Source organism: Lytechinus variegatus, chromosome 2 (assembly GCF_018143015.1).
Source record: "Lytechinus variegatus isolate NC3 chromosome 2, Lvar_3.0, whole genome shotgun sequence".
NCBI classification, from domain to species: Eukaryota; Metazoa; Echinodermata; class Echinoidea; order Temnopleuroida; family Toxopneustidae; genus Lytechinus; species Lytechinus variegatus.
Window position 1 is genome coordinate 3,705,357 of NC_054741.1, and position 22,782 is coordinate 3,728,138.

At 35.2% G+C, this 22,782-nt stretch overlaps 1 protein-coding gene across 1 annotated transcript; it reads left to right on the forward strand.

Annotated features, from left to right (window-relative positions):
- Positions 1-6,600: 6,600 nt before the first annotated feature.
- Positions 6,601-14,936, forward strand: LOC121407091 (cytochrome b-245 light chain-like). The gene is made up of 5 exons (XM_041598017.1): positions 6,601-7,111; positions 10,339-10,405; positions 11,860-11,934; positions 12,662-12,745; positions 13,472-14,936. The coding sequence occupies exons 1-5, from the start codon at positions 7,039-7,041 to the stop codon at positions 13,716-13,718; spliced, it is 546 nt and encodes a 181-aa protein (XP_041453951.1). The 5' UTR covers positions 6,601-7,038; the 3' UTR covers positions 13,719-14,936.
- Positions 14,937-22,782: the final 7,846 nt, after the last annotated feature.

Here is a 22,782-nt window from a genome sequence, read left to right on the forward strand (position 1 = left end):
AAATTTTGTAATTTCGTTGTTCAAAATGAAACTCGAATCGCGAGCAGAATAATTTGTGCATGTTGATATTTTAAGTCCCGTGTTATCATATCTTGATCAAATTATTTTCTCACACAAGGCCAATTAAGGCAATGATAGCGCGAAGCGCGAGTGATATTTTGGCCATTACGAAAATGTCCCGTTTGATTCTCGACCTCACTTCGGACTGCAAACTGCGGTTTTATACCCCGATTCGCGTTTGGAAACTTTTCCAACCCCGATAAACCCATCTTGGCCAGGTAATCCCCTTGTCTCGATTTTACCACCACGGGCCAGCTAAATGAGCGTTGAGCCAAGGACGAAATGATAAACAACGCTGTGCTATTACGTAAGACTTGTCTGCCTGTAGAAGGATCTTCCGAATGAAATTATTGTATTCGATATTAATCACGTTTTCAAAGGCATATTACATTCAGACATCCAATACTAGTCCATTTTCAATTTCGAACGAAGAAAATCGACCTTGAAATAAGGAAAGTAAGCGAATAAAAATTACGGTATGCTTAGCATGCAAGGACCGCGATGCATGCATAGTTTCTGTCCGTCCAGCAAGAAAATGGGTTCACTCGCGCAATGATACAGTCAACGTTCGAAAAATAGAAGTAATGGCATACCAACATACAAAGTATAATAATCATGCTGCTGATATGCACAAAAATATGAAATCATTATTTTTTTTACCCCAAAGTCTTATTCATAATTTAAATACAAACTATGCCTGTAACTATTTTTTAATCGCAAACGTATTATTGCACCATTCGTGGTTCTCCGGTAAACTGCCCATGTGCGCTGCATCCATTCCACCGTTTGTTTTGGGTCGTTTATACTTTTAGTTTCCACCATTAAATGTCTAACTTAGATATGTTGTGCTAATTTTTTTGTAAGTCAAAATGTTCATCGTTGGAGAGCGAGTTCAGGCGATTGATGAGTTGGGAAGATGGAGTGTTGGAAAGATCGATCACGTGTCTTAGTTTACAAAACCGCGTGCCCGTTGAACCCCGATCCCTTCAGTGCCCATTTTTAATATGTTCCCCTTCCTCAAGTACATCTTGTTGAATAATCACTTTAAAAAAAGTTGTTTTTTTGCCCCCCCCCTTAGCCCCCTTTTCATAGTGAAAGTTCCTTTGCAGTGTCCTTTTTTATCTTTGATCAAGCGACCCATTTGAACATGCCCATATTTGATTGTGATAAATGTCTGTTTTATTTTCTAGTTCAAAATTTATCATTCTGCTAATATGAGGTGATTAAAATTAGCGCCCTGTCCTTTTTGTCGGGAGAAAGAGAGAGAGAGAAATAGAGATGGGGTGGAATTTCCACCCCATCTCTATTTCTCTCTATATATCTTTAACAAGGGCGCCGGAAGCGAGGGGGGCAGGGGGCACTTGCCCCCCCCCAATAATTTTTTTGGGGGGCAAAACGAGATTTTGCCCCCCCCCCAATGTGCCCCCCTGAAAGTAGAAAAATGATAAATTTTTAAATAATTAAAGGACAAAAGTATACGATGAAGGCACTTTTATGCCCAAAAATTGTCATTTCTATTGTCAAAAATGAACAATTTTGCCCCTGACGGAGCAATGACATTATCATAGTAAGCCTGGCGTCTTTTGACGAACAGTTCCTCTGTGAAACATACCTTTGAAAAGCCCCTTTTCCATCTTATTACAGTGTGATAACGTTTAACCTTTTAATGAATACATTTCAGACTAAAACCGAATGGCAAGCTAATTTTCTTTAATATCTAAACCTACAAATTATGAAAAAGATGGATATCTTCTTAGATAAATGATTTGATTTTATATATTTCGATCCAAAAAAGTGAAAAAAATCAAGCACGTTTTGAAATAAAAAGATGGCTGTGTATTTATGCAAAGCGCAAGCGATTTTATTATTTTTATAACATGTCCTGAAAGTTTTCTTTTTTCCCAATTATTCACCTCCCTTCCATCATTCAACTTTCTTCCCGGTCCTATCTTTCTTCTTATTTTTCGCCTCACCTTCCGCCGCTTCGCCCCTTGATCTACCTATGATGACCCCTCCCACGGCAGGAATTTTGTGTAAAAATGGAGTATAAGTCTCGTTAATAGAGTGTTTAAAAACAAATTTGGGGGATAAAGCATAGTTAAAGTTCATTGTGAAGGATTAATCATAACTCATGAAAACTATTCTATGTACTGAGTACGCAAACAATGAAAATATTCTCAGTATATTCCAAGTAAATTTGGAATAAAGGGAAAGTGAATTGGATTAACAAAGGTATGATTTTACTGGGTATGGAACATTCTCGTCTAACCGTCTATGCACTAAATTCAGAGGCGATTTTCTTTTTTCATCATTTTTATTAGTTATGAAATTGACAATGGCCATCGATGTCATCAATGTCATCACTCTTTGGCTGGTATATAGGGCTAGATGAGAGTTGGAGAATAGTTGGGCCGGTATGCCTTTTCTTTTCCTAACCAAGTTCTTAACAAAAACTATCTGTTTATATATATTTCGAAATTCGAGGATATAATTTCGATTTGAAATTATGTATTTTTTCCATAATAAAAGAGCACAAATAGTAGGGGGACATTTGATATTATGTACCCCTTTCCAAAATGGTAGGGGGACGCGTCCCCCCTGTCCCCCTGGGATTTCCGCCCATGGTGATGGGGGAGCTAGCTTTTGCATTTTCTAGAATAAAATTGAAAGATTTCGTGCACACTTTGGGTGAATTTTGCCCTCTCGATCGGTGGCCCCCGGATGCATACGGTCATGCATGTTTGTCATCTTAAAGTCTTTAAAAGGTCTATATTACATTGGTTTAAAACAATAGAGTTTGCAATAAGGCTCGTAATTTGCTGGAACTACGACCCTGATCATGAAGAAACACCAGTCTGGGTCAGAAGGGAGGAAACAGGATCAAAAAGAACCCCAAGACTGTTTAATTCTCAAGAAATTTATTTTTGAATGCTCTTAGAAACGCAACTTTTACACTCAATTCTTACACCCTCAACCACACCCTCTCCCGCTCGATCGCTTCCGTATCTCACGCTTTCAAAAATATTGTGCCCCCTTCGGGATTTTGCCCCCCCCAAAAAAAAAAAAAAAAAAACTGAAAGTGTTCCGGCACGCCTTGGTGGAAACAAATCTGAAAGAAAACATGAAACCAAGAAAGGTATTTCAGAGGGAGGTTTACCGTATACACAGGCTATAGGCCTACAAAATAAGAACAATAATGGGAGATAAAGAAGATCACCTGCTAATAACGCATGTGAATTAGAAAACGTTCTGAATAGATATGAATAGAACATTGAAATGCTATCCAAACATTGTGATTCATAATGCTGGTCTTTGTATTTTAATGTTCTATGTATAGGCCTACACCTCAGCTTTGAGAAAAGGACATTCATAGGCCTTACTACAGATATGATTGGCAAATGCACGTTCTTTAGAGGTGTAGATCAAAAGGGGGTGGATGAAGAAAATAAGTCTAGAAAGAAAAGAATTAGACAGCCAGACAGAGAGAAAGAAGGAAAGAAAGGAAGGAAGAAAATAAGTCTAGAAATAAAAGAATTAGACAGCCAGACAGAGAGAAAGAAGGAAAGAAAGGAAGAAAGAAAGAAAGAAAGAAAGGAAGGAAGAGAGAGAGAAAGAAAGAAAGAAAAAAGAAAGGAAGGAAGGGAGAGAGAGAGAGAAAGAAAGAAAGAAAGAAAGAAAGAAAGAAAGAAGGAAAGAAAGAAAGAAAAAACTTTCTATCAACGCGTGTATACATCCATGGCCATGCGCTCGCCGGAACTACACACATTGCAATCCATCGTGTGTGGCCCCCTGCTGTGACCGTAGATGCTGGGGTGAAATATCTTCGCGGACCGAGGTCAAGAAACAGGTGTTTCTATACTTAAATTTAATCTCTTGAGGGCAATAGGATTTGTATTACTGGGAGAAGATATTTGTTGATAAGGAAAAATGGGGTATACAGCCCTCAAACGAGAGATTTTCGTCATGGTTATTTAATGACCTGATTTTTTTTCTTATTTTTCAATAATTCCCCTCCCTTTGTCTCTTTCTTCATTTTCTTCCTTTTCGCCCCTCTCTCTCCCTTGTCCCTCTCTTTTCTTTTCTTTTCTTTCATTTCCTTCTTTATTTTGCTGTTATCAAATGGCGATCGAGGTACTGAGGTTCAGGGAACCCTCCACCTTGGCTATACGGGACAGCTAAAGCAGGGGCGGCGGAACGTATTTTCATTTGGTGGGCAAAGTAAAAAAAAAAGGCACTTAGCAGCGGCGTAACAGGGTTAGGTGGCCGGAGGGGAGGGGTCAAGAGCCAAAAATTTCCCGGTCATATCATTATGAACAGGCGTAATGGTGTAATGAGGCGACGATTTTGAGAAGGCAAGACATACGTATCAGGCAGAATTTATCGTTTAGCGAGCGAAGAAAATTTTTTTGACATTTTTAATAAAAAAAATCAAATTTTGTGATAGATTTTGACATGGTATCCAAAGAATGATATATTTCACTCTTCTCTACTTCCATCCCTTTTTTGTGTGGTCTGTATGACACAGTTAACATGATTCTTTGCGGCAGTAGCGTGAAGAGTAAAAAAAAAACAACGAGAGGCGCAGTCAGTGGCGTACCGTGGGTCATGGCATTGGGGGGAGGGACCAGCAAAAAATTTGAGTCACTTAATGAACGCGCGAAGCGCGCTCAGTTGCCAGGTAAAACGACCTAAAATGACATTTTAAGGACAGTGCCATTAAATGGAAGCCATTTGAATGATGCGAGCGCGAAGCACGAGCTGAAATTTTTTAATATTCAGACCTAAAAGGGACATTATAATCAATTTTTGTAATCACTGGAGTATCACTAAACATTGCGAGCGCAAAGTACAAGCTGAAATTTTCGTATATATTGCACCCAAACAGGGAGATTTTAATTACTATATTTTAGGAATCCATTAGGAGTATACATATCTCACCACAGACATCTAACGCGAGTGCCATGCGCTTGCTGATTTTGTCAGAATTACATCTAAACCCAAGAAGCACATGTAGTCATTGTAATCATGATTAACATACGCATCTCACTAATAAAATATTGCGAGCGCAAAGCGAGCTGAAAACTTAGGAAATTCAGACCTGAAGAGTGGCATTCTAAGGATTGTTTGTAGGAATTCACGAAGACTATACGTATTTCACTAACCAAATGATGCGAGCGCGAAACGCGAGCTGAAAGTTTTTGATATTCAGATCAGAAAAAGGGACATTTTAAGGACCGATTGTAGGGATTCATGGAGAGCGGATATATCTCACCAATCCACTAATGCGAACGTAAGCACGGACAGGAAATCTTTTATATTAAGACCTTAAAATGGGGCAATCACTTAAGTAGTCATAAAAAAGCATATGTCACTACAATAATAACTCGAAGTGTGAGGAAATATATTTGGTGTATATTGACTTGAACGGGATCGAGGTTTTAGTACACCAGGGTTATATATCTCATTAAACAGACAACGCGATCACCGGGATCAATGAAGACAAAGGCCCTGAGCAAATTATGTTTCATAAAATTATGAAAAAAAATGTTTTTTTTTATATACTAGTATTTTATTTGGCAGCCATTTGAAAAATGTAATACTTTTTGAGGGACGCACTGTAGTTTGCATTTTATTTTTTCAGCGAGATATTTATCTTGTTCATGATTGCAAAAGTCGCAAATTACAAATATGATAATTTTCAGCTCACGCTACGTGCTCGCTTAGCGTCCCCTTCAGGCTATGTACGTTAATGATTACAAATTGAGCTGAAATATCCCGTTTTAGGTCTAAATGACCCCCCCCCCAAAAAAAAAAAAAAAAAATTCCCGCTCATATTTTGTGACATACATTTTTTGGTTTTTAACAATTGAGTTAAGATGCCTGTACTATGGCCATCTTTTTTTTTAGTTAGGACTCCACCCGCATTAGCAACAAACATCGGCTTTTATAGCAGTCGATCTTGGAAAATCATATAAAAAATATTTTCGGTCTCCATGCTCCTATTGGCAAAAGCTGGATCCGCCACAAAGGCATGCCTAACTGACGTACATTACGCGGTGCATGTTATTAGGGACCGCAATGACCATTGAGATTTAAGCCTATTTTCATGCTGAGATTTCGTGTTTTAGAGCTCTTAAATTTGTTTCTCATGTCCCCCCTCCCCTTGGGGGTTGGGGGTATATGCCTTTATCTTCTTCCGCTTTTGGCGCAAGTGACTTCATCCCATTATCCCACTCTCTCGATCCGAAACAATATAATTAATATATTTTTTACGTTTACAAAAACCTACTGCTTTCGCCATAATTTTCCTCTTAACTACGGTCAACCTCTCAATTTCTCACTCTTTCTCCTTTTCACCCTCTTTCTCCCTCGCCTTTTCTTTTTTCTCATGTCGTTCATGAAACGGTAATTTTTTAGCTCAGTATGAAATTGAAGTCACGGCCACGCCCATTGTCTTCGGAGATTCCAAATTTATTGGGGGAATCCCCTGTTTATTTTTAAAGTGCGCCATCTTTCTCGTGGTTGGAATGCGGAAATAACATTACATGGGCATTTGCTGCAGATTGCCTGTATTGTTCCCACCTTTTTGTATTGTTCTCATTGGCATGCTACGATGCACATACCGGGACATACAGGAGCAATATTATTGTGTGCGCTTCGAAACCATATAGAGTTATATAAACCTAAACGTATTTAACTCTATGTTCGAAACTCTCCCCATTCTGCGAACGTGCCCCGGCTAAAGCTAGCTGAGCTGACACAGTAATTTTCCAGTCATTTTTTTTGGTTGTGCACAGTGCAGATACTGACTGATTAACTCAAATAAGTCAATACCAAATATTTGCTTTACCCAAGCTTGAAGCTCGCTGATGGTGAAAGTCTAGACTTAGGCTTAGCAACCTTGGCTTTTACTGCAGAATACCCGCAGGTCTTGGAGTTTCTTTAATCGGAGTAAATTGAATTAATTTGATCACAACTATGCCGGAGGAGAAGATGATGACCAACGAATGGGCGATGTGGGCGAATGAGCATGCATTCGTCAGTGCAGTTGGTAAGTTATTAAAGTAGAGTGTAACTTTTTTTTAGACCCAATTCTAGATTTAGCCGGTCACTTGTTCACTGCAAACACCATGAACACTGGCATCCTGAACACACACCTTTTAAAAATTCTTTAAAATATTACGTTTGTAACAAAAAAAAATGAAAAATACTTATTTCCTTACACAGTAATGTCAGTGATTATATTGTTAGTTGACCTTGGGCAGGGGATTGTTTGTTTTAAGAGGCATGCCATGCCAAGGGCCAGTTTCTCAACACCGTCATAAACTGAACTTCTTGGCTAAATCAGAGAAAGTGAGCTGAGCTTGTCTGCTAACCAGTTCATGAACATGAAGCACTCTTTTCCAAGGTCTTGGAAGAAAACATGACTGAATATTTATAACTTTTATTATATTTATTACCTGTCTGTCCAATACTATCGTCGGCCTCTATATAATACAAGCTGACCACTATAAAAGTCTTACTCTTCCCACTCATTCAATGAACAAGGTTATAATATAACCTTGTTCTCAGTTATATCTCCATGTGTGGCAAAATAAGGGTGGCAATGTTTGGCTTATTTTCTCTTTTTCTTTGGGGCAAATGCTTGATTTTTTACACTGACATTTTTCATTACACCCATTATTCATACTACTTGGCTCTTATTTCAATTTGATTCTTTAAATCATTTTTTTCTTAATTAAAAATTGAGATCAAAAAATGAAAATTTTCTTGCCATATTACTTTCCACCAATAGAGGGCGTACACAAAAATATGCCCAAAATTCAATTTTTTGAGCACTCTGGTGAATACAAAAATTATTCCCAAGTTACTAATGCCAAATAAATTGCAACTGAATGAAAATTAGTAATTTTGGTCACAAAAGTTATATTTTAATCAATGATTTTTTGAAGTGTGTGCTCTGTACAACATTGGCATACCATAGTCCTACCTGTAGATTCACCACAGGCAGGGTGGTAGCAGTGAACAAGTGACTCTTCCTTAGTCTTGAGGATGCAATGATGATGTTTTTTGACAAATTGACACTTCTTCATCATTGAAGAAGTATATGTCAGTTTGTCAAAAAACATCATTGCGTCCTCAAGACTAACTCTTCCTGCACAAAATCCACATCTCTCCTTTCTCTCTTTCTTGGATATTTAATCCACCCAAGGGTTCATTACCATCCTGCCTGTGGGGAATCTACAGTGGACTATGGTATGCCATTGCTGAACACAGTACACAATTTAAGAAATCATTAAAATATCACTTTGTGACCAAAAATTACTAATTTCCATACAGTTTCAATTTATTTAAAAAAAAATCAGGCATTTGTCCCAAAGAAAAAGAGAAAATAAGCCAAACATTGCCAACCTTATTTCACCACACAGGGAGGAGTAACAGAGAACAAGATATAACCTTGTTCATAGAATGAGTGTCTTTAATCATCAACTCAGAGGGAGGAACTGTTTTGTGCTCTAATAACTGTATTTATTCAACAATGCAGCAACCAGCTTTAGATCTCTGGGATCAGCAGAGGAAGAAGTATAAGAAGACCTCTGATCCCGTAATAACTTCTTTCGTAATGATGTGGCATCACATGTGGTAGACTACATGTATGACATGCAAAAGCTTTTCGAAATTTAAAAACTGTAATCTTGAGAAATGGGGCCTCAGGGTCCACCAGGGAAGTGTAATTTCAGTGATATAGTGACAAGGGAGAATAAATATCATCAGACAAAGCGTACACGTTCTCTATTTTGATTTGCCAGGCACTAAAATCTAGCTAGAGCACTTTACCCAGCATTCATCAAATCGGCCTCAAAGAAGCCTACTAAGCGGTACTTAAGATATGAAAAAAATATAAAGAAATGCCAATGCCAAGGTATAGAATTTCTATAGAGCAGAGGTACAAAGGCCATTCAACACATATTCTGCCGACAATTGCTCATGGTTGGTTGTCACACTCGGCCCACACTGTCTGAATGGCTGATATTAAATGTTTTATAATTTGATAAATCTATACCGTTTATATTTTGCCTGACAGTAGTAAATTTCAACGATAAAAACAAGAAACTTGACTATAAAATGGTCCTGCAGATTTTGTGGTGGCTCGGCAGTGGGCATAAACTAAGCCATAGTAACAAAGTTTGCCCAATTTGTTAACCTGTAAACCAGAACCAGTCATATAAATTGTCAAGGTTGGAACTCGTATCTTATTAGTAGTACCCTAAATCACAAAATGGAATCACAGCAACAGTTTGCTGTCTGTTATTTTGACATTTGATTTTCTTTTATAGTAAAGATATTTATACAGTTCCAGCTTTGTTATGTGTAGTTCAGCTTTGTTTACATTCTCGATGCTTCTGCTGTCATAATTCCCTTTTGACTTTCAATCTGCTTCTTTTGTCATTCTTTTCCTATTCAGATGTGCTTGTTCATTATATTCTTACATCTGATTCTTTTGTTCTACATCCTTACATAATCCTCCCAACATGTTATTAATTTCTATCCACTATCTCTTATTGGTTATTTTTATAAATTAGACTCCTACACTTTCAATTTTCTTCTCCATTTTTATTTTCATTGGTTGATATATAATAGTTTAACTGAGGCAAAGAAGCCATCTTAATGAATCAGTGCACTCCCAGACTTCATCAAGTTCAGTTCTATTCATTGTGTTGTGTCTTTATAATGATTTCTTATTAAATCTGTAATTAAAAAAGTATTGGACAAGCAAAGAGAAGCATTGGTAAATTTCATGCCCCTTTTCAACTGAAAAAATATGAAAAGTATGATGCAGGAGCTGCATGAAACACTTCTTATCAGTTGTTAATGTTTGAACTACATGTAGCACACATAAACCCTTTGCCATTGCAGTCATATATTTCATGCCAGTATGATGCATATAGGCTCTTGATAGCACATTACTCTGATCAAAATTGCACATGAGCTGAATTGCTTGGTACACAGGGGCAGCGGAACGGTTTTCAAAGTGGGGCGCTGAGCATGCTAAAAATCACAATCATATGGTCACTTTTACGTTTTTGTACATGGTTTTGCCCCCCCCCTGTTCCGCGGCCCCTGGTACAGGCAAAAGCACATTATGGAACCGAACATTATATTTCAGAACCTTATAATTCAATATTATTGTAACTGATAATCTGTTGAATATGTAGAGTATTATTGGAGTAACATGGCATCCAAAAACATTTCTCATGTTTTTTTTTTCAATTTCAGTTATGCTGATGGGTGGAATAGTTGGAGTGTTTGGATTTGATGGAGCAGCATTTGCCTACTACACCATGTATCCTTTCTTACTGATATACATGTAAAGTTCACCTTCTCTTGTAATAGCTGTGACGTAAAAACAGAAATAATTACATTTGATTAGTTCAAAACACAGTTGCATCATTGCTTATTTTCATGCTTGCCTTTGTGACACTCTTGTTTTTAATTCTTTCAGAAATATAAATATGGGATCCAGTCAATCATCCTTGAAATTAATGATATTTTAGTGTAATTTGGGGATAAAAATTCTGAATTTCCACCAAATGTGTTAATTCTACCAATAATCGATATTGAAACCTTTTACAGTACATGCATGTGATACACAACTTCCTGGTAATTCTGTGATACTGAAACCTCTGACAGCAGAGAAGAAAAAATATAATGTTTGGTAAAGATGCCATGAAGACGACTCATTTTCTTTTGTAAAAGTGGAACATTATTTCCTGGTTCTGTGATTACCGGGGTCAAAGGTGTATAAAATGCCTACTGGATACAGTGATACACTATATACACCAATGCCCTGTCACTGATGTCAGGAAATGATTGGGCTATTTTGATATTGGTTTGAGGAAATGAGATCAAATAAAATTTACATTGTCCATTGGGTAAATGAATGTTTGCACGTAGAGATATTTTGCACAATTATTATCAAAGCATGGGTTTGTGTGCGTTTTTTCCAAATTTTAAAACAAAAATAAAGAAAATTTGATAAAAAAGGTATTTATTAATAGTGGGAAATATAGATTTTAATGATAAATGGAGGTATTATTAGGAAATGAATGGTGTATCTTAAAAAAATATCAAGTTTGTTTTGGGCTCGTGTAAATTTTACCACTAGTACACCTTTAATGATCCTATTCCTGTGTCATTATTGTAGATTTTGTCATTTTTAGGGAAAGTCTCTTCTAATTTTAAACTAACTGCATATCCTAAACATTCATATTACAGCATAATTATGAAAAATAAGAAAATGACAAATAATTTCCAAGGCCATTGGGGTCAGTGAAATGACATTTATGAGCATAATCTTGGATACATGTAGCTTGAAATTGATTTAAGTTTTATTACTGTAAAGATGCAATTCTTTAGGCAAATGCCTAGCATCAGGCTCTGACAACCTCCCATTTCAGGCTTTATAATTATATTGTATTTTTTTATATAAATTAAATGTGCCTTTAACCACTATACAACATGGGTTTGTGAACTCCTTTTCCTAATTTTCACTCTAATCGAATCCAAACGAACAGACATTGCAATATATATATCACAGGTTTTAAATGTTAGTTGCAGGAAAATATTTCACACATTGGATTAATAAATTATTCTAAAAAAATTTTCTTTTCTAATTTTGTGAAAAAATTTGTTGAAAAATTTTTGCCTGCATAATCTGCATTTTTAGGAGTGTGGTCACAATCATTTTGTGATTTTTTTTTCGTTAAATTCTACTGATCCTTGACTAATTAATATCAGAGTTGCCAGTGTACTTGTTATCATTATTGAATACCCTAGAGGAATGAGGAGAAAGGGAAGTACAGTTGAAAGAAGGTAAATATGATTCTAGAAATAAAGCATTCTTAATATGTTATTTTTAGTAGATGTGTTCATTCCAAAGGCTCAGACAGGTCACAAAGGACAATAATATACATTTCTTTTACAATAACCAAGAAGGAATATATTTGAAGATTACTTATAGTTTTTACTGAAAAAGAACATAAAATACATAACAGCTTGTTAAAGTATTTTACTAATTGATATACATACAGGTATGTAGTTGTGGGCAAAATTTATCAACTAGTCTTCTCCACTCCCTTTTCTTCCCTTCTTATCCTTTCTTCCCCACCTCTCTCCTCCCGTCTCCCCGTGGCTCCCTCTTCCTTGTTCCCTCCTTGCTCCATCCTCCTGGCTCCCACCTCCTGACGAAGTTCCCCATCCCCTTTCTATCTTCTGTTCTTCCTTCTCTCACTCCCTTCCCTTCTTTCTCCACTCCTACCATTCTCCATCTTCCCTCTCCCCCCTCTTCTCACTCTCCCTTATCATCCCCTCTTCATCTGGTAGAAATGGCTAATTAGAAACTTCATTGTGTTTTGACTCGATGATACATGTACTCGGTACCTTGTACATGTAGTTGTAAAAATAATCCAGATATAGTAACTTGTCAAGTAAAGCTAAAGTGGAATTTCTGGGCAATGTGCTGGCAGAGTGACAGTGCATGCTTGATGAAGACTTGAGGTTGTGTTTAACTCTACTTCCTATTCTGCATTATATTGTATAGATTTCAGACCATCTTTCATCCTGTTTTGCTAACCTTATCTCCAGTTACAACCAATTATTTCATCAGATTCATCTTGTATCTCCTGTAAGTATAATGCAGATTCAGCTCAATAGGTATTGAAAATGATTTTTTTTTCTTCTGCTTTTTAACTTGTAGAAATACACAAGACTCTTTCAGAACTGTACACAAGTTTGATGCATCCAATTCTATTCCATTTAAACCAAGTGAAATTGAATATTTTTAGAAGGTAATAAAAAGGGCTGACTGTGTATACACATGATCTCATATGGACGTTGCTGTACAGTATTGTCATCTGGATATGGTGCTGCTCGTGCATGATTTGGCTACACAAGCTGGTCAGAATGAAACATTTTTTGGGGTAGGGTCAATAAGGCATCATTAGCAGAGGGTTTTAAGACTTTCGAAATTGCATATTTTTTGCAACGTGTATCCTCTCAATTATAAAGTGTCTCCTCCAGAACGAAATAAATGAAGAATGTTTTAAAGGCAACACAATTTTGAAATAGTCATTGGGTGATTTCAAGTCCGGTGTTGGCCTTGGTGTTGGTGTTGACATTTGGATTGCTTCCCCTGGCTCCAAAACTTATTCAGAGTTTGCAAAACCGATCCAGTTCACATTATTAACACCTCAAAAACTAGTGACTTACTTTTTAGGACCATCTTCATTTTATGTTTGGTGTTATAATGGTGTAAAAATTGACCTAACACCAACACCAAAAGGTCAACACCGTACTTGAAATCACCCATTGTGTGGATACTAATGAGGTATTTTGTATATTTCTAATACAGGATGAGTGTTCCATGCATTTTCCAGTTCCCTACTCTCCTTGGAGGCATCTGTCTCTTTATTGCATCTCTCATCTACTTCAAGGCTGCTCTTGGCGGTGAGAGCTGGCAAGCAAGCAAGGCCAAAGTCCAGAGAGCTAAGACTCTTACTAACAGACCTCCAGAAAACCCTCCACCACGCCCACCACCACAGGGAGCCCCCAATGAAGGCTTCACCGAGGTTCCTCTTGAACAGATCCCTGCACAGTAGAGGAGCTACTCAGCTACCTGTATAAAACCGAAAATTGCTTTCTGATTCTTCTCATATATCTCTCACCAAATGACTCGCACTCATCTTTAAGTATGATTTTTTTTTTCTGCCTTTGTATTTAGTATGTAATATTTCATATACCATTTTGTATTGGATGTGCTCGATGATATTGTTGTTCATTTATCATTATGTAAAATTTACAAGTTTTCATTTTATTATTTCAATTTACTTTTGTCCATTATTGAAATTATGTCACCATCAATTAGGGCCTGCCCTACTATTATTAAGTTCTACTTTTTAACTTCTTTTAATTAATTCTCTTTATGCTATCTTAAAGAATTTATTAACAATTTTTATATGAATAGGATCTTAACCCTAATAGGTCTGGGGGCAGTCATGCCCCTCCTCAACAATTAGTGCGATCATTTCGGAAGAGACAAGGATAGTGTGGCAAAATGTTGTGACAAACATAACATCTGGAAAAAGAGAAGAAATTCTTACAAATTATTGGGTGTTGAATATGCAAATAATGTTTTTCATAAATAAATTTGCTTAGTTTATTAAAAATGATGATACAATAAGTACTTTTGCAATTTTTGTATTTTGTCAAGATTGTAATGTATGTTGAAAAAAGTATGCATGCAGAATTTCAGCATGATTTTACAAATAGCAGCCAAGCTCAGTGGGGAAGGAGCCGTGCATCATACCCCCCCTGTTCTTAATACATCTCAAATAGGCCATTTCTTTTAGGGTTAAACATGAATTTTCAGAAAATCTTTTCTAACGGAAGAAAAGTTAAGAGGGTATATAGGAATGCAGTAATGGGAAATAATGTACTTTTATTACAGTGTATAATTTTTACCACAAGGAGACATAGATTGTGGAAAAAATTTGTAAAATGTACAAAGTAGATTTTATATTTTATGAAAGAAAATGATTGATAATCGTCTTATTGTTCATTCTCCTTTTGTTGGAATATGCATAGTTTTGTGTGTATCCTCCTTAATTACTATGATAATAAAAAGTCCATGTACTGATTATGCACCATCAACAGAACTGATATTTTTCTAACAAAGAACCAAAGACAGACATGTAATATGTACATTCATGATAAGAAGTTTACCATAAGTGCTTTCATTTTAAATCCTTTTTTTATATTTTCAATATGAATTTGCTTTACATTCTGTTTGTTTTATTTAATGGCTGGTCCATTTAAGAGACAAATGCAATGATTTATTGTATCATATGAAATGAAGGTACATATCATTATTTCAAACTTAACTGTCCTAACAATTGACAAAATGGTGTAATGATGATCAACCGTCTCTATTGTCATGTTGATCAGGTACAATTTCTTTTTTTTTTAAGAAAAAAGATCAGATATCAAGAGTATGTTTACTAAAAAGCATAAAGGAAATCACATAACATTGAATAAATTGCATAATAGTATATTAAAGAATTAACAAGATTTATATCATGGAAACATCAATTTATATAAACCTTAATAAATGGGTTTTTCAAAAATATTTCTTGGGAAAGGTGTGTTAAATAATGTGACAAAATAAGATTTTTTTTCGCTAACAAGTAATGCTTGAAATTTTCAACGACTTGGGAGAAAACTAGGAAATTGGAAATTACATGCAATCATTATGCTAGGTGACAGCAGACTCATTTACAAGAAAATCAACTTTTGGGTAAATAGTAATAATAAATTGTTTATTAAGAAGAAGAAAAAACAATTTGTTTATTCACTTTTAATTTTGTTTTTAGTTACTTCTGAATTATAATGTTAGGCTGTTAGCACAATGTGGTGCAAGGTAATAATATACATGAGACAAATTCAAAGTTTTCTCTTTCTAACATAAGATGATAAAAAGTAATATGTAAATATTCCTTCTGTAAAGACTAATACAGCATAATTAAGATTGGTGCAGGGAAAAAAGGTATGTTAAATTAATTTTGTGTAAATGGTCTAAAATTTCAATGATTCAAATCTTTTTGAAAATGTTATGGTTATATATTTTTCATTGTCTTCAGAAGAAAATTTAATCAAGTTATAGTGTCCTCACTGGACAGGGTTATTAAAGCCTACACTAAACTAATTTTTTTTTCAGAATGCATATGAAATTGTCATTTACATGTTTTTTTTAAATAATTGCACTCCCGTAATCTTGAATAAGTGGCATTATTCAGTCAGATGATATCAATTTAACAATTTTTTGAAAGATTGCCTATGATAAGATCCTTCAGTAGAAATAAAAAAATTACACATGAATTTTATTTGTGTGTACTAGTACGAATTTATTTGTGGTTCAGAGTAAATAAGATTGCAAAAAAATTGGTATATGTGGAAGGTGGGGATTGAAAATAAAAGGAAAATGGGAAAAAAAAGAGACGAGACAGAGAAAACTTAGGACAGACAGAGGGGGGGGGATAAAGAGAAATTGAGAGACGGGCAAACGGTGAGGAAAAGAGAGAGGAAGAGAGTTTCAATTTCATTGAAACATGCAGATCATTGTATGAGTTTATAAGAAAGGGAATTCCTGGGGGAAATACCAGGCAAAATGAGACTGTTGAAACCCTTTCATTCCTAAAAGGATGCAACTCTGATCTCAGTCTGTGGTGACATGGGGTACCAAATTGATATTTTTGTAGCATTGTCGGCGTGAATACGGATTTAACTGGGTATTTACATGGAAGTATACTGAAAAGTGCAGTTTCTACATGTACAAGGGTAGACAAGGTAGCACTACAGATCTGCTTGAGTAGACACAGATTTTACAGGGTCCTTACACGGACCTTTATGATGGCTTTTGGTCTCTACTGGGATATCTCAAGAGCATTGGCCAAGATTGAGGCTTCTTTCCTTTTTTGCAACTTCTGAAGCATACACTTACATGGCCATGAACAAAGTGTATTGTTTTCATGTACACGGGTGTAAAAGGGGCTATAGGCTGGTGTGTTGTATACTAGTTCCATGCATTTATGTGTTTGTTTTTTGTTAATAGTGGATTTTATGAAACAATTCCCAGAAGCTTATCTAAATAACATTTCACCTATCCATCAACTTTCTTAATGATTATCCAGTTTGTTTGAACTTGCAAATATGCTTTTACATTATACATCTACTTTCAGAACTTGCCATTTGGACTGTATTCTTTATTTCCAACCTACATGTAGATCATGATACAACCTTATATCATTTAGTCAGATGTTATTAAGAACAGAAAAGAAACATTAAAAACAATTCATTTTAGTAAAACACGATTTTTATTCATCATTGTTAGGCATGCAGTAAAAATAATTATATTTGAATGATGCATAATACATTACATAAGTAGAGTTTCTATGCGTAGTTAAAATTAAACAATCCTGTCAAAAAATTTGTAAAAAAATTAAAGAAAAAGGTGAAGACTATGGTTCCCAGGCATTGGTCTGAGTATAAGGCTCGGCAAATTGTTTTACATTACTGACATTCTATAGATTCACTGATCTGGGTCCGGTAACACAAAGGTTAGCGATTGATCGCATGCTTGATTTTTACAAATAATTGTACATTGTAGTCTGTGCAATTAATTGTAGAATAATGTTCTACGATGGATTGCTAAGCTTTGTGTTATGGGCCCCCTTTCATAAAATGTTAATATTAATTTAAAAGAAAGTATGAGTGTTCCATGATAAACATGCTCTCAGCCTTTCAAATGGTGTCATTTCAGTAGCTTATATTAGCCGGTTACTTGCACAGATAATTAATGAGCTTTATGAAAACAGACCTGTTAATATCCCTGATCCAATATCATTGTAAATATAATGACCAATCCAAAATCAGATTTGAAATCAATCACATTCATTTTAACCAATACAAAGAACTAAATATTAATTTCCAGAAAAATAAATTCTAAACAAAATAAGTAGAAGATGCACATTAAAATCAAATGAAAAAAATCATCATAAAGAATAACACATGTTAGATAACAGAGTCAACTGCAGTGAATACAAGCTTTAGCATAGGTGAAATTTAGCACAAAATATAAGATAACATCCCCTGGGGGTGGGGGGGCACTTACATTGACGAGTGGATACTATGCGTGACCAAAAAACACATAAAAAGGATGTCTTTTTCAAGATAGGGCACGTTACGCATGTAACGTAAGAAGGGTGTCAAAAACACAAAAATAATGAAAAAAGGTATCTATTTTGCTAGGAAAGCTACGGGCTTGGGGTCAAATTGGCAAGGGAATAAAAAAGGATAAAATGTTAAATTTTAAGGTTGTCCTTTTGCCCCAACCGGCAACACTACCTGTTCAGAGTATGATTTGCGCAAGGTTTGCAGTGGGAGGTGGGGCCATACTAAACCCAATGATGTAGGTAAAGGTAAAGCCGAAGACTGACGTCCGCGACATAACAACTAAAATATCGCTGTACTTGTTTAGAGTTCAATTCAGGGAATACTTGCCAAGAGTATCGTTTTGTTTCCAATACTTGTTAAAGGTAGGGTTTCACATGCCAATACTTGTTCAAGGGTGCATTTTCAGAAAATGGAAAATACTTGTTTAGGGTGCTTTCGCACATGGTATCCACTCTTCGATGGAAGTGCAGAAAAGTAGTAAAGATACAAAGTTGCATAAACACTAATTGTACATTGGTTTCTTTTGGTTAATTAATAAAAGTTCGCAGCTAATGCAAACAATTTTTCAATCACATGGAAGCATATAATTCATTGGTTAATGAATAATAGTAAACAATAATAGTAAATCAAGTCTTATTCTCACTTTACGTTTTTGCTTAAAATAAATAAAAACTTAGAGAAATCACAAGAGAACAATGTATGGTTATAAAAAATTATGTGTTCAATTATCCATTTGCACAAGAGTAGCTATTAAAAGGATACATCTGGGGGGTGTTTCATCAACATTTTTGTCCGACAAGTTGTCAGATCTGACAACTTTCCCTGATTCTGATTGGCTGACAGGTACTGTTACTATGGTAATTGTCGGATAAAACAAGACTTGTTGGATAAAATCCTTTCATGAAATGCTCCCCAGGCTGAAAATAATATGATTTGAACAAATAAAGAAAAATCAGACTAAACACTGAACATTTGATTAAAATCAGACAGGGAATAACAAAGTTATGACAATATAAATTTTGTGTTATTCCGGTGAAATATTTCTAGGCATGTTTCATGAATATTCAATGAGCAAAGTGATGATGTCATATCCCCACTTGTTCTTTTATATTCTATTTTATTAAATTAAGTTTACTCAAATTGATTGACAGCTGATTAAGTGAATTAGATATTCATTGCTGCAACTTATTTCATTACACGGGAGACACATCATTCATGCACATATGAAATAATGAAACTATTATGACTTCATGTTATAACCAAAGGAAAAAAAGTGGGGATGTGACATCATTAGCCCACCTAATGAATATTCATGACATGCATATAACTGTTTTCACAAAGTATTGCCAAATTTCGAAATTCAATAACTTTGTTATCAGATTTTCATAAATTTTCAGCATTTTGCTCTGCTAATTTTACTCTATTTATTCAGATACAAATATTTTTAGCCCAGAGTAACCCCTTCCCTATGATTTTAAATCACATTTTCCCCCTGCTGTAGCACCAAAAGATATGAGTGATGAACATTTTTATAGGCTTGGCTCACGTGGAACTAAGCCATAATCACCTCAACAAGATTCATTGCTGGCTCCTAAACAATTGATTATTGAATGTCTGAGAAACTGTTAAGTGGTACAAACATTATTTTGATGTGTTTGGTATATTTTGTACTGTGTGGAAGGACACTAATACCGCTTTCATAGTGAAGGCGAAGTGGAGTTGATCCGGAGTAACTCCGGGTTGAGTTGATCTGCTTGTACTGCGGACCGACTTTAAACCCCCTTTCATATTGGCAAGCACCGCAGCGGTGTATCCGCAGTCGTTGCCATGGTTTCCAAGCGAGTTCGCGCCATACGTGTGGCGAGATCATAGCGATAAGCGCATACCGCATTTCCAGTGCGGAGTAACTCCGTTTGTAACCCTCTTCTCGAAGTGGGTTGAGTACTCCACTTTGAATCCGGATCGAACTAATCTCAGAATTTTCATATTGCCCTCCAAAATGGAGTAACTCCTCCTGGACTCCGGACTAACTCCACTTCGGCTCTTACTATGAAAGGGGTATAATTGACATTTGCCTCCCTCTACCGGCATATAGGGTTTTGAAGTCAGGTGCAATGGAATGCTGCATTATTTTATTAAGTTGTGATGAAGTAATATATGACACTTGGTATGACACAGAACCACATGCAATACAGATGCATGACACATAGAAACTCAGCAAGTAATATGAAAGAAATCTTTGCATTGGCAATAACTGATATTCCAATAATGCAGATTGATATACAGATTTCACATCATAAAATGATATTTACTATACACACAATTTATGAGTTAATACCTTACTTGTTAAAATGCAAGCCTGATCCATCCACATTAAATCACATATCTAGAAAGAATGAAAGACATTTTACAAAAAAATACTAAAAATATGAGTCATCTACAAATATACATACATAAATCAATTCCCTAACTATAATACATATACAACATACTGTAATACAAAATATAAATTCTGAAGTGATTTAATTAAGACCACTAATAATACCCTTACACCACACACATTAGTCATTTTGAATAAAAATAATTATACAAATAATTGAATATAATCAAATTGTGACCAATATACTACACAATATCATAACATCTAGCCTTTGTGGTAGTTGAATGTCTGAATATATATTTTTACAATGTGAAAATGATGGTAGTAATGACCTTTATTCATACAATATTTTAATATGGCTTTAACATATTTTCCAATTCCTGCAAATTCTAAACTAAGAGAAAAATAAGTAACCGAGATACCTTGATTTCATATCAAATACACAAAAACTACATGCAACATCTTTTCCTCTTTCATTTTTCATAATAAGTATCTAAACCTTTCCTTAAGTAGGCATAATATACTAAACATTTTCATTGCTCCATTTAACACAGAGGGTAAATAGTTTTCCCAAGATATCCTGATTGACTGAAAACAACCTATAAAGAAGCCATACGCCAAATATTCAAGCAAACTATCCAAACTACTCAAAATTGTCATTACTAAATGTGAACAAACATTCAAGGCCTATGAATGTCACTCTTTCTGAAAAAGTAATTAAATTCAAGTTCAATCTATTTTTTTTATTCATGAGTTTTTCTCCTTATCTTTGACAAAATGTTAAAAAAGAAGTTTGGAAATTAAAAATTGGAAGGAGACCAATAAAAAAAAATGTATAAAACATGATTTTCACAACTGTTGAGGTATTTTCTTGCTGTGAACAATGTGCACATTTTCTAAGATATTAACCAACCAGTTGTTTTTTTCTTCATCAAATCATGGAATATATTCACACACTAATAGCAAGCAAAAGGTTGTACTTCTAAAGTGTGTATCAATAAAAAGTTTACACTTTGAAAAAGTCCTGGGAATAAAAAAATATACAACAAGGGGACAATGTTTTCACATATATTCTTGGGTATCGGTCTCATCTATCAAATGAAAGTAAAATTTTTGACAAAATGTTACACTTGAGTGACTCTGTCCATTTTTGTAAAGCTCGCAGAAATCGGTTTGTGCAGAAATGCACATTTTCATGCAGTTTCAAAGAAAAAAAAAAAAAACTGATTGTGTGGTACATTTCTTTTGCATTTTTAGCAAATTGAAATAAAACAGATACATTTGGGCATTTTGTAACAACTTTGGCACCCAAATTAACATTTTAACCCTAGGTAAACACAATCCTTCACCCTTTTGTACCAGCTGGATCTGAGAACATAACTGAATGTTAATAAAAGTTTATTTCAGATATCTCCAATATTTTTTCACGAAAAAATAACTTTTTAATACTTGTTTTTCCACAATTTCCCCAAGCACGATAATTTATATCAATTAACAGAAGGAAAATCAAGCCTAAGCCATTTCATGTGAATCACAGCTCCGATATCATCATGATGGCTTCGGTGTGTGTGGGGGGGAGGGGAGGGGTACAGTGGCACTTGATGAAGTGTTTTGAGCAAGGAAAAAAACAAGAAGAATCTAAAAGATATCTTCAAATCAATTTTACTAGCTGAAGTCTATGTGTTTTTCATGATTAAAATCTACTTTTATTCTATAACTATTTCTATGTTCTGTGCAAATCATTTTCCAAAAACTTTTCAAAAGTAAGTGATGCTCACTCTAGCGGAAAGATTTTTTGACATTAATATTGTAATTTGCTGAAAGAGATGTGTACCAATGTTTAAATGTGGAAAAGGCTTCAGCATATTCAATTTCACAGGATTATTTCTAAATGTAAACTTTCATTTGATATGCACTGTATAAAGGCACATCAAAAATATGAAAGATATATCATTTGATCATGTATAAAAACTTTTTTTGGAATGGAAGGAAATGTAAATCAATCTAAGGCTTTGAAAGAAAGTAGACAATTCTGGAAAGTAAAAATCTTTCGGAAAAAAAAGTAAATGAGTCTCACGCATTATGCGTGAGACTCGAGCATTTTGGACTCTTGTTCATCCCCTCAAATCTCTGTCTCACGCAACTATCACAGCCTATCCCCATATACATTGTACACAATGTCTGTGATCTCACTCAGATTCACAGAAAATATCACGCATAGCTGGTCTTTGAACTTGGCATCTCTGTACAGGTTACAGAGTCTTGCCACAATGGTGGAAGGAAATGTAAACTTGATCACAAATTCATTTGAATATTTCACAACCAGTGAATGATTGGAATTCTTTCATAGGCTACATTGTACATGTACATGCCTCGTCAATGCTCTCATCATGGAACCTTCTTTTTCTGTTAAATGGAAATCAGGAAAGCAGTTCACTATATATGCACATATATATCTAAAGTTTGAAAATCTGACACTTTCATATATACTAGTAGTAATCTTTAGTAATGAAACTCAGATAAAGTTAAGAAACCATGCCCTCTAAAATTGTCAC

Excerpts from the sequence above, each read along its gene's own strand:
- LOC121407091 (XM_041598017.1), top strand. The coding sequence starts at position 7,039 with ATGCCGGAGGAGAAGATGATGACCAACGAATGGGCGATGTGGGCGAAT. Across the intron at positions 7,112-10,338 it reads TGCATTCGTCAGTGCAGTTG|TTATGCTGATGGGTGGAATA; the intron begins GTAAGTTATTAA and ends TTTCAATTTCAG. Across the intron at positions 12,746-13,471 it reads AGATTCATCTTGTATCTCCT|GATGAGTGTTCCATGCATTT; the intron begins GTAAGTATAATG and ends TTTCTAATACAG.